Source organism: Phalangium opilio, unplaced genomic scaffold (assembly GCF_054372755.1).
Source record: "Phalangium opilio isolate 3A_F unplaced genomic scaffold, DU_Popi_V2 ptg000042l_1, whole genome shotgun sequence".
Classification (NCBI taxonomy): domain Eukaryota; kingdom Metazoa; phylum Arthropoda; class Arachnida; order Opiliones; family Phalangiidae; genus Phalangium; species Phalangium opilio.
This window is the reverse complement of record NW_028324166.1, coordinates 8411542-8423714: the sequence shown is the minus strand read 5'-3', so window position 1 is coordinate 8423714 and position 12173 is coordinate 8411542. Positions and strand designations below refer to the sequence as shown.

The 12173-nt window shown below is 36.4% G+C and overlaps 1 protein-coding gene, 1 long non-coding RNA gene and 1 other non-coding gene across 5 annotated transcripts; all 3 read left to right on the top strand.

The window, feature by feature from the left end:
* Nucleotides 1-443: 443 nt before the first annotated feature.
* Nucleotides 444-3169, top strand: LOC149678980 (uncharacterized). Of its 3 annotated transcripts, XR_016366181.1 has the most exons (4): nt 444-764; nt 897-1382; nt 1502-1552; nt 1710-3169. It is a non-coding gene; the product is annotated as an uncharacterized LOC149678980 (long non-coding RNA). The 3 variants fall into 3 exon arrangements; XR_016366179.1 differs by having other exon boundaries at nt 897-1552; XR_016366180.1 differs by having other exon boundaries at nt 444-779; nt 897-1552.
* Nucleotides 2135-2253, top strand: LOC149678981 (U5 spliceosomal RNA). The gene has a single exon (XR_016366350.1). It is a non-coding gene; the product is annotated as a U5 spliceosomal RNA (small nuclear RNA).
* A 3736-nt stretch (nt 3170-6905) lies between the features above and the next one.
* LOC149678979 (innexin inx2-like) lies at nt 6906-10787 on the top strand. Its single transcript, XM_089836816.1, has 2 exons — nt 6906-7581; nt 9424-10787. The coding sequence occupies exon 2, from the start codon at nt 9453-9455 to the stop codon at nt 10608-10610; it is 1158 nt and encodes a 385-aa protein (XP_089692942.1). The 5' UTR covers nt 6906-7581; nt 9424-9452; the 3' UTR covers nt 10611-10787.
* The last annotated feature ends 1386 nt before the right edge of the window (nt 10788-12173 follow it).

Below are 12173 nucleotides of genomic sequence, written 5' to 3'. Positions count from 1 at the left end.
CCACGAGTGGGCCACGTGTTTCCGCGCGAAATAAAAACAAGCTCATGCCATAAAAGGGGTACCTTTAAAATATTTCTTTATATTTTTCTTATTTATCAAACTCCACTAATTCAAAATGCTTAACATTTAAATTTCAACAACACCTGTAAGAAATATGACTACTAGAACACATTTCTTCATAATACCGTATCTATTTTTTTTTTTTTTTTTTGTAAACTTTATAAACACTTTTGTTAAGGGAGATAGTTTGGGTCCAGGGATAAACCACGTGGCGTACGTATAAAAAAACATCTTTGATGTCACGGAAAAAAGGTGGTTACTTTGTAAACCCCAGGGCCACGCTGTCTAGCTATGAAAAAATAGGGGGAAAACCCCTTTTGTACGGTCCCAGTCGGACCAAGATTGTAACTGGTTTTCAAAAATAAATCAGAATGCTTTTAGGAGTTAGTGAAAAAGGATAGAAAATATACGCTCCAGGAATGGAAGGTATGTCTGGGGGTTGGGTTGACCAAGGAACTTCCGGTCTATGCAATTTCAATGTAGCCGGAAATACCTCGGTCAACCGAGCCTGCCTTTGGAGCGTACTAGGAGGTTCCAGACAAAAATTTACACTAGAGGAAGCTACACTTTCCATTCCTGGGGCGTGTATCTTCTTTGGTCGGCTCTCGAGTCTTTCTCAACCCTCTCCCGAATGGAGAAAAATAATTAGAATTTTTTTTTTTAAATAATTAACCAAAAGTTAACCCAAACGTATTTTTCAGTTGGTACGTTTTAAAAAGGTAAAGTCTTTCCCAAGAGAATAAAAATAGCCTAGAAATCCTAGGCAAAATTAAAAGGATTTCTAATGATCCCGACCTTTGTCTAACTCTCTCTCTCTCTCTGGCTCTCACTTCAAGCTCACCCTGCACCTGCTTCGTTGGACCTTTGTCGCTGCCCTTGGCCTCTACGCCGTAGGGCGTGGACCCTTGGCGGCAACGTCGCCTTTTTTCGTGAAGTCTCCGGACTTAAAAGAAATCAACGCGCCAGTACCTGTACGATGCTACATTTCGCGCCGGACGTTTTTGTGTGTAAGTTTAAACTTTCCAATTCAAATTGAACCCAGCCAGGGTTATTTTATTTTTATTTCAAGGATTAAAACAATTATTATTCTGATTTAAATTTCGACAGTTATTTTAAAAATCGTTAAGCTTTATTTCTTTGCAATTATTTCCACCAGGCCTTTAAAGTTTAATTTCATAAGTTAATTTTATAAATATATTATAAAAACTGTCTCAGTATGTCACTTATCAAGGTTTGTCACAATGCTATTGATTGGGATTTTAAAACCATATTACGATACTTATTGGCTCTGCCTCAGAAGTGGTCATTTCTACCGTTTCTACGTAAGTTTAGACCAATAAATAACTAGATTGGCGGAAACCCACTTCCATTAACTAATGCTTATAATTGTACCACATATAAATTGGATATACAATTAAATTTGTCTCTTTATATGGGAAAGTGTTAACGGAGACCGCTTTTAAGCAACGATTTTATGCTCTGTGCCATCTAGGTAATAATTTATCAAATTTATCAAACACGTTATATAATTAAAATTAGCATACAATTAATTTTATTTAATATCCAAGATAATATAAATAATATTTATAATATTAATTGTCTCATTGCTTACCTAATTTTCTCTTGAAAACTTCCATTTTTCGAAACAGATGCCGCTAGAGACCTTACAAGGAATATATCAGTACTTGTTCCACTAAATGTGGTAATAACGCTAAGTCAAACGAGATAAAAACGCGCCGCCAAACGCTTGATAAACGGTTCTAAAAATTTCCAATGAACTACTGCGTGTCTTTCCCTTTCCTCCGCTTATCTGTATTAAACATTATCACTGAACAAACTAATAGCTTGACTTCGCTACAGTTTATACTTATTTTCGAATTTGCCACGTTAATATTAAATTAAATAAATTTAAATATGGACAATAAGAAACATCCATTTTAGTTTGTATTTCTGTGACAAATTATTTATTTGAAATGAAGGTATTATGTTAAGATCTTTGAAATAGTTTTGGTTTGTTGCTGATATATGCGAGAATGAATAGCCTTTAAGTTGCGAGGCAAGCCCCTCTAGCGGTATGCTCTGGCTTCTCCTCAATCGCCTTAATCTTTCGCCTTTTACTAAAGATTACCGTGGGGAGGAGCAATATAATGAGCCTATAGGCAATTTTTGAAAACCTCACTTTCGAGTGAAGTTACTTTGCAATCTAAAATTAAAGACACACTTACTCTTACGATTACAAGAGTACGAAGAGTCTCTAGGATTGGAATTAGTTCCAAATATGTAAACTAAATCGAGTTTCGGATTTGATTACACTGTATACCGTCGAAACTCGAAAGGAATCGTGTCCGAGCCCTTAACATTCGTCCAAGGTGTGATTACATCCGAACGTGAGATGCGAGATACAACAATCGTCTGTCCTCCAAGTGGAATGCTTGCACTAATTGTTGCTTAGCCTTTAGAAATGAAATTTCTATATAATGTTTTTAAATTAGATATGAGATTAATTTGGCTGTATTAACGAGATAAACATTTAGGTGAAAATTTATGATTGTGTTGTTATTATCAATAGCACATGTGCAGATTTTTGAATTAAATTAATTTTTGGATTGAACATAAACATAAAAATCGCTAGATATGAGTGACACCACAAATTTCGTGTGAACTTCAAGAATCAATAACTGTACCAATGATATATATCCTTAAACGAACTCGGAATTGATAGCGAAAATTTTCTTAAAAAATTCTTCATCTATTTGGGGCCACAAAAGCACACGTAGCTTATCTTTTCTAGCTCGCAAGATAAAACGGTTTGGAGACGAAACTGTCCCGAGACTAATTGAAAGACAAAGTTCACAAGAGATTAGAGATCAAATAAACACGAGTCCAATAGAAAACACGCCCTTAAACATGTCTATAAGTACAATAATAATTTTACTGTAATTTCAAAATTTTCCATTAGATATACCAAAATAAAATTTTGAACATTGTAATCGATTTTTGGGCGAATCGACCTTTTTTTAATTCAAAATTTTGTATCTTGGTTAAATTTTTAACCGGCATATTTTAAAGAGAATAATTAAATTGTATTTAAAAAGTATATTTTAAATTAAACTCGCCTTTTAAATTAGTAGTCATAACAGTATACCTTTAGTTTAGCCAAAGTCATTCAATTTTTGTTTCAATGAAAACTCATAGATGGCGCCTTAGTCTTCGCAAACGATTTGTTTTATCAATAGTAAAAATAATATATATAATATATATAAGCGTTGCTTGAGGATACTTATTTTAGTGTTTTACTATATTCTTTCATTTAGGGTAATAGTTTGGTCGAGGTAGTTCACAAAGTAATGCCACTTGTTGTGACGTAATGTTCAGTGATGGGAGTTATTAATTCTGGGCTTATTTGGGAGAGCTATATAAGAATGCCAACCAAGTTCGAATTGAACCAGAGAGAATTTATAATAGGGAGTAGAAACTGAGGAATATTATGTAGCTCAAAAATCACGTGATCAAAAAAACTGGCCAGGTCCATTTCCGGTACTATTTTTGTGGCCCCTCTCTCTAGGGTGGGTCTAGAATGTTGCGGGAGGTTCTATAGGAGATGGACACTACCTTTTTAGGGAAAGGGAAACGTCTCACTTAAAATAACTCCAAATGACGCCAGTCGCACTCGAAATCGCGAACCCTTATTGGGTAATTGTACAACCAACAGTGATTGAGGGCAAACTTTACAATGTGACCGGAAATTTATCTGGCCAGTTTTAGCATTGCAGCCTACTTTTTTGAGCTACATCGTATTTAGCACTGTCAAGGGCAAGAGCTTCCACTCCCTATTATAAATTCTCTCTGATTGAACCTACGTGTGAAAGCTCTTAAAGGGAGGGTGAACTGGAAAATCAAGTGATTTTTTTATCGATTATAATAAATTTTATACGACCAGTCTGCGTAGTGAAACATCCAGGAAATATCTCCGAATGATTTTAATATTCAAACTAGATTAAAATTCTATGGATAATTTGATGGTGTGGTGTGGGCCCGATATACTACTCCTTGGTGGCACGTTCCATGACAAATGAAATTTATCGCGAGATTTGTTAAAATATGCGCGCGATATGATAATCGTGGCGCGAGATGAAGAGAGTGAAACTGGAATTTTCTTAACAGGAAGGCAGGGCGTTACGCGATTAGTCAGAGGTCCTTATTTCAAGTTATCCTTAAAATGTGAACCTAATTTTAATTTTAAAATCATTCGGAGGTATTTTCTGAATGTTTCACTATGCAGATTGGTCTTATAAATAGTGGAAGAGTCGATAAAAATCACTTGATTTTCTTCTTCACCCTCCCTTTAAATGAAACTCTAGATAGAGAGTGATAGACTAAATTAAATATGAAAAAGAAAAATTGGTTTAAGTTTAATTGTGACTAATAATATTATTAAATAAAACGAAACAAAACTTATCTACTCGAAGTGGTCCAGAGTGTTTGTGGCTTTTGGCTGTAACTTAAAACTTTCTCTAAAGGGGGGTATCCTGGTAAGGAGAGAAAGTTCTGGGGTCCGCTTTCCAGGTCGCAAAAAGGAGAAAAAAGGCCAAACTAATAAAGTTTTTTATGGCCCTTTTACACAAAAATATCAAAATATTCCACTCTGACCACCAGCAGTACGAAATGGAGAGGAGCGAAGCCGGACTTTTCGGTGACGTAGCCCAACGTCCTCGCTTCTTAGCTTTAAAAAACGGGGTAAACCCCTTCCCTTAAGAAGGTAAAATTGAAAACAAGATATTTTTCTGTAGGCTAACTTAAGGCCCAAGTTAAAAACACTTATGAATAGAATCGTACATGAATATCTTACAAATTTAAACACGAACAAAATTATTTCTCAACACTTGTATTTAATAAATTATGATCAAATCAGGGTCAAGTTTTGAAATTATCAAAATATGAAAAACAAATGATAAAAATCGTAATCCAATCCCCATTATGACATACTTATTTACTAGTATAGTTATTTTAGGCCAATTATAATTCAGTTTTTAGCCGTGCATCGTATACTGAATATCTACGATGGGGCCATTAGTTTGTCATACAATGGAAGTATAGTGGATGTGGGGGTTAATTGCGTTTGTGTTTTTGACCGATCGTATGGATTACGGGAAATCGGTTTTGCACTGTTAAAGGTAGCTCGTCAAGGGGCTATTCACTATCATTTTCTGCACTCCTATTAACAGTTACGTGGCTGTTGCGGGTTATAATTATTGCACTGTTGAAACGGAGGCTCCGGTTGAAGATTGAGAGGCTTTTCACCCAAACTTTCTGTTTGGGCAGGGGTAGATTTAATTTTAGATGTAGCGGAAGTAGGAATGGAGAACAGAGTAATGTGGGCACGCGTCAAAGTCCCGGACGCCCTTCCATGGGACGGAGGGGTATGAAAGAAGAGGCTAGTCATAGCGACAGAGGTGAAAAGGAATCAAAACGCAGTTTAAGTGAGCCAATAAGATAATTTAAACTTTTTGTTACGTGTTGGAGGGAGGGGCTCAATACTGGGCTATGTGTCGGACTGAAATAAATACTAACCGTTCTACATTCCTACTTCTAAAATTAAATCTATCTCTGGTTTTGGCTATTAATGGTTACGTGGGTGCATGCTACGGGTAATAACTTTAGCACTGTTAAAGGTAGCGCACTGAAGCACTATACACTCAAATTTTCAATACGTTTATTACGGGTTACCGGTAATCATTTTAGCACTGATAAAGGTAGCGCATCTAGGGCTTTACACTCAAACTTCCGGTTTGGGCTATTAAGTGTTACGTCACCGCTTCAATTAATCATTTTAGCATTGTTAAAGAGAGAGTAACTGGGGCTATTCACTCAACTTTTCCTTATAAGCCCATCTTTTTATCTCTCCGAGTGACGATGACGAAGAGGTATTATACTGGACGTGTCAGTGTGTGTGTCTGTCATCGCGTTCTCAGTCGGCAAATCGGAGCAAACGTGTTCGCAGAAAGATATTTTTGGCTTCTACTCCCATCGTTAGGATTGAGAAGTGCGTAGCTATCGGCTAGGGTTACGGGAAACGTCTAGTCTCCCCATGGCAGGGCTTCCACAAAATGTTCACGCAATTGCGGGTTTTCTTATCATTTATTGTAAATCAATCGCCTTATTTACCCTAAATTCCAAAAATTGTTAAAGAGGCATACGCTTGAAATCAAACGTCAACAATAGCTACGTTAAAAATGATAAATTAATTAAACAATTAATATCAATTATATTGATTTAATTATTTAAGAAAACCTATTAATTGCGTCTCGACTCGGAGAGGTTTATTTGTTTTCCCAACTTGTTATTATTTTTGTTTTGCATAAGAGTTGATAGAATCAATAGCTTTTTATAGTAGCAATCTTAAAATGAAAATGACCACTTAAATTCAGTTTTGGAGGAATGGATAATATGGCAGAAAACCTTTAACAATTATCTATTAAACTAAGATTCTGAATCCATATACATGTTTAAAAAATGTATATTTTTACAAAACTTAACTATATAAGTTGATTTAGAATATAGGTAGCCTACTAGAAATTTCATTGATATGAGACCGAGTTTTTATTGGTTTACGGTCCTTTGAGATAAGATTGGTTTTTCGAAATATCCTGACCGAAGTATTATCACCAGAGGGCTTCCGATCTCTGAAACAACAGGTATGGCAATATTTTTACTTTATATACAGCATTTCGTTTGAAATTAAGAGAAGCCTGTGTTTTTATAATTAAGTAAATGGGTGAACATATATATCTATTCATGAACCGTTAGAAAACAACCAAAAACTGAAAGTGATCATAGTTTTGTGCAAGCGCACCTGATCGAAGGCGTGAACATAAGAATTTGTCGTACTTTTCCGAATGAAAAAGCGGTTATAATGAAAAAATTAATCGTTGTCCTTTCCCGACCATTGGAAAAAATAAGTAACTTTTGGTGGAATTAATTGAGATATTGTTTAACGATTTTATTTGGAAAAATCGGACGAATTCTGGGCACCCTGATCTTCATCAAACTGATAAATAATAGAGATTCGTTATTTCCAAAAGTATGAGGTTTAGATTAAATAATTTTGGATTTGGTCAGAGATTTCGTGATTGCATCAAAGAATTTAATCTTCGATTTTGGATTGAGTCTAATGCTATTTGTCAAGAAGCGTACGGGATTTCAATGTAAATGTGAGACCCCTTGCTTCTTTAGTCTCGTAAAAATAGACCATGTAATATTTGCCGAGAAACAAACGCACAGGGGAAGGGCCACCATATTAGGAGAGTTCCCTCGAGGCAACGCGGACGCCAGATGGAGCTCGCGTTCGCTACACGCGGGAGGCTGGTCCAGTAATACTACTACTTGCCGTGCTTTCTAGCGTGAGGGAACTAGCCTAAAATGGCGGCGCCGCCCCTGTGCTTTTTACACTTCCTATGACATTACGGGAATGGTCTATGAAAGAATTCTGCGTAAAGCTTGCTTGCACGTGGTTATATATGAGTAAGTAGTTTATAACCTTTCTACATGAGACGGGTTATCGCTCAGTTTTGGATGTGTCTTCGATAGAGGCGAGTATGGTATGTCTTTGTGGGGGGGGAGAGGAGGAACTTTGACTTACACACTATCTCAAAACTTACAGAGATAAAACTGTTCTAACTGTAATATAGGTAACAACATTATTAACTCGGAGCCTCCGAGATGATCTAGGCCTGTGCCTATCGCGAAGCTAGAATATTTTTTTAACTAATTTACTTTGCCGTGTTTTCTCGCTTGGGGGCGCTTTTAGTATAGCAAAATGAAAATAAGTTCAGCCTCGTGATCCCGTCGACTGCTACAATATTAGGTCAAGGCATAGACGTAGAGTGGTGAAGCCGAGGTCGCGGATAGTAAGAAAATGTTTCAGAAAATTTCCGAAGACCTTTATTAAACAATCATGCCAAAGAAATAAATGATATAAAAGCTAAGGTTAAAAAAAGAAAGGTTACGATACGAAGGAGTAAAAAATTACTTTTATCATGAGTGAATCATATACTAGCTCCCTATAAGTTACTCAGCCACACTGGCCTAATGTATCCAGCGTTTCCTTCCCGCCAAAAAAGTGATACCTATATGCGACCTACAGTGAGAGAAAATAACACTTCTCCCGGCGCTTACGTATTTCCGGTAAAAAACCAGAAAAGGAGATCAACCAATGAAACTTTGAACTGAAAGGTAGTTAGTATAAGCAGACGACGCTTCAGAAATGTTGTGATTGTTTGCGGACGGTTCAGAGTCGTATTTTATCTTTGAAATTATTTTAATGGGTTAGGGTTGGCGCAATAGGAAGTTTTATTTTTTTCGCATTAAAATGGCAGAATTTTGGATATTTTTTGACAAAGCCCAAATGATAGAAACTCATTTAAATTCAGACTTCAGAGCGTTGCCTACGGAATAAAAAATTTTATTCCGTAGGCAACATTCAGAGGCAGGAACTATTTATGGTGAGAGAACCAAACTTTATCAAAAAATTAGAGCTAAACAACAACTTAATAGTCATCTCGAAAACCTTACTAAACTTTTTAATAATGCGTCTAAAGAACTAATAGAAAAACTTAATGAAAGGCCCAACCCATTTTTAACGAAGCCTGTTGTGAAACCAAAATTATTTTTCAATAAGCAAAAGAATGAATGTGACGCAAAGAAGTCAAACCTCCAAAACCGTTAATACCATTTGGAACTATCGTCACTTTCAAGTTCTCGATATATTAATTTCAAAGCCCTAAGAGAGGGCGCCGTCTACTATCACTTTCACCCGCCTCCCCTCCTCTCGACTACTATTCGGAAGAAAATGCTGGATACATTAGGCCAGTGTGACTGAGTAACTTATAGGGAGCTAGTATATGATTCACTCATGCTTTTATGGTATAATAAAACTATGAACTTCAAGAAGTTTTGTTTTACTAAAAAAACAACAATGTTAAAATCTCATAATTAATTTTGTTGTCCACACAATCTAACCAAAAGATTAAATTAAAAGTAAATAGCCTCTAAAACAATTAAGCTAATTTAAGGGTGAAACTTTTCTCTTTCATAAATTTTTTATAATTGGCCCCTAAAATATCAACGACAATTTATGGAAGAACCCCTTGGCAACTGTAATAAAAGCGCCATTATTGGGTGAAAATAGTTCCTCTTTGAAACTGGATATTTTCCCACATAAAAATCAACACGCACGGGCCTAGATCATCTAGGAGGCTCCGATTAACTTTTGTTTTGACTCAGTTAGCACGTTTTTGTCATTCAGGGTCAATTTTATCAAATAGCGTTTTATAAACAAAATTTATCCGAACCCGTTTTTTTCAGGTCCAGGTTTGAAGTAACAAAAACCAAGAATGGCTACGGTTTTGTTTACCAATCAACTTAAACCTTTAATAAAAGTATCGCAAATCACCACAGACAATCGTATTTTTCAACTGAACTACAAGGCGTCACCGGTACTTTTCTTTGCCTTCAGCATTGCAGTAAGTGGCTACCAGTTCTTCGGCGCGCCAATACTCTGCATGAACAATGATGATATCGGAAACCCAGAAGATGGGAAGAATATGCAGATATTGAATAATTTCTGTTGGGTAGAAGGAACATTCACCTTGCCCAAATACTTGACTCACAAAGTTGGCGAAGAGGTTCCCCATCCTGGCATTCACAAGTACGTCGAAGGTGATGACGTAATCGAACACGCTTATTACCAATGGGTTTGGATTGTATTGGCACTTTTGGGCGTTTTGTCATACGTGCCGAGGTTGATATGGAAGATATTTGAAGGTCAGAAGATTAAGACTATCGTTGACGAATTGTACAAAGGAGTCTTAGATGACGATAAGAAAAAAATACAAGAAGAAAGAGTCGTAAATTACTTTGCCTCACACAAGGACGGCCATTCAGGATACGCTATAAAGTTTCTACTGTGCGAATTTTTTAATTTCGCCAACGTTATTATTCAAATATGCCTCTTGAATCGATTTCTTGGTGGTGAATTTTTCACCTATGGTCCACGTGTATTCGACTACATTAGAAACGACAGTGGAGCGACGGAAAATCCCATGATTAGGGTTTTTCCAAGAATGACGAAATGCGTCTTTCACCGAGTGGGACCATCTGGTAGCGTACAAAAGTACGACGTCATGTGCGCCTTGCCATTGAACATCGTTAACGAGAAGGCTTTCGCTGTCCTTTGGGTCTGGTTGATATTATTGGCGATCCTTTCCGGAATTGCGATAGTGTACCGAATCCTGGTTTACTCCTCTTTCAGTCTCAGATTATTGTTAACGAAAACCTACAATTATTTGATCCCTGATGATGTGGTACAAGATGTTTTGTCCCAACTCTCTTTTGGTGATTGGTTTGTATTGTATCAAGTTGGCAACAATGTTGATGGTATCCACTTCAAAGAACTAATGACTGAACTGGACAAAAAATTTAAAGCCGCCAATTCCACAGAGTCGAGTCGTCGCTCAACTCCATTAAGTGAACGTTCTGGGTCTTCGGTTTAAATGCGAAATCAAAACGTGTATTCAAATATACAACACCGCGTTACACATAGTTTAAAAGTAGTAAAGCTACCAAATCAAGTTTAAGTCTAAACTCTAAAGCAATAATTTTGAAGTTCTAATTTAAATGATGCATCTAAGTCACAAGTGATTGATTTAAATAAAATATATTCTTTTAAGAATAAGCTTTTTCGATGTAAAGAAAAGCGGCTTGATATTTCGTTCATTACAGAAGTTTATTAAACGTTCGAAGATAACTTATTTATTGTATGAATAGCAAGCCACAAAGTCGGCAATGTGACGTGTGTGGGCAACATACACGTCTGCTAGCCAGAACCTCTTGCTTCTACGGGATTGGTTCAATTGTCACAGGCTGAGAGAGGTAAGGGTAAGGTAGTTTTAAGCTAGCAGACGCAACTAAACCAATGGCGGCACAGTAGTCCTCGTTTTTTAGGACTAATTAAATGCTATATGTTCTGTAATAAGAGCTCATTTATTTTTTCTAGTATTTTTCCATTTATATTTAGATAAAGGCCTTTCTTTGAAGATATAATGTTATATTACCTGCACTTTTCCTTTCAGAAATGAGAAGCTGGGTCTTTAATGAAGTTGGGGGACCAAGTGTGAGAAGGGCAGTCATTTACAGGAAGGACCAGCGAGTTGTAGAGGTTTTAGTGAGAGGCATAGAGTTAAAAATTAAGTTACCACAAATTATGCAAGTTAAGCTTATTACTGTTCTGGGTTCAGGTCTACCTAACAACAATTCTGTTCAAACTGATCTTACCGAAATAATGTTACTATAACTTAAGTCCCAAAACATGGCCAACGATATTTTGGTTACTAATGTGGCTCAATTATTGTATTTACTAATGAGTATTTCAAATGGATGTCTTTAAAACATTTTAGTTTAAAAAAGGATTTCGTTTTTTCAAAACTGAAATTCCAACTTCAATTAGAGACAGAAATTTACATATCAAGGAATGGAACAGTTGATTTTTTGGGGTGCCAATAATTTCTAGCTTTCTACTTCCGGTGGCTTGACGTCATTACAGTCGTCTGCTAAAACGTGTTTTTCTTTTCCCGGCGGCATTACAGCTTTAAACCTTGAATTCAAAGCTTTATAGGTTAGTAATTTTTTAACTCAACTATGTATTGTAGAGTAATTAAAACAGCATTTTATAAAAAAAAAGTTAGCTTCTGAAACTGTCCAACTCTTAAGACTGAACTGTTGCTTACTTACTAATAATAGACCATTCCCATAAGTCGAAGAACCACTTGAAAGCATGGTTTTCGCTTGGCTTATATCACGACTTTTCGCCCTACGTCAAGCTAAAACCGAAAAAAGGAAACATAGTTACGCTGGGCAGAAATTACGTTGAGTGTGGCGATATTAGCTTTCTATTTTTTCGGCCACGTTCAACGTTAACGTTCTGCGCGAGCCAATCATCAATAAGTTTGAGTCGTGGCGTCATTTTCAACCACGCGTGTTCGGAAGAGGACGTCCCCGGTCCGCCATGTTTTTATTTATTTAGTTCCTAATCGAGTCAAATCCCTGGGAATGCCGAA

Coding starts and splice junctions, on each gene's coding strand:
- LOC149678979 (XM_089836816.1), top strand. CDS start 9,453: ATGGCTACGGTTTTGTTTACCAATCAACTTAAACCTTTAATAAAAGTA.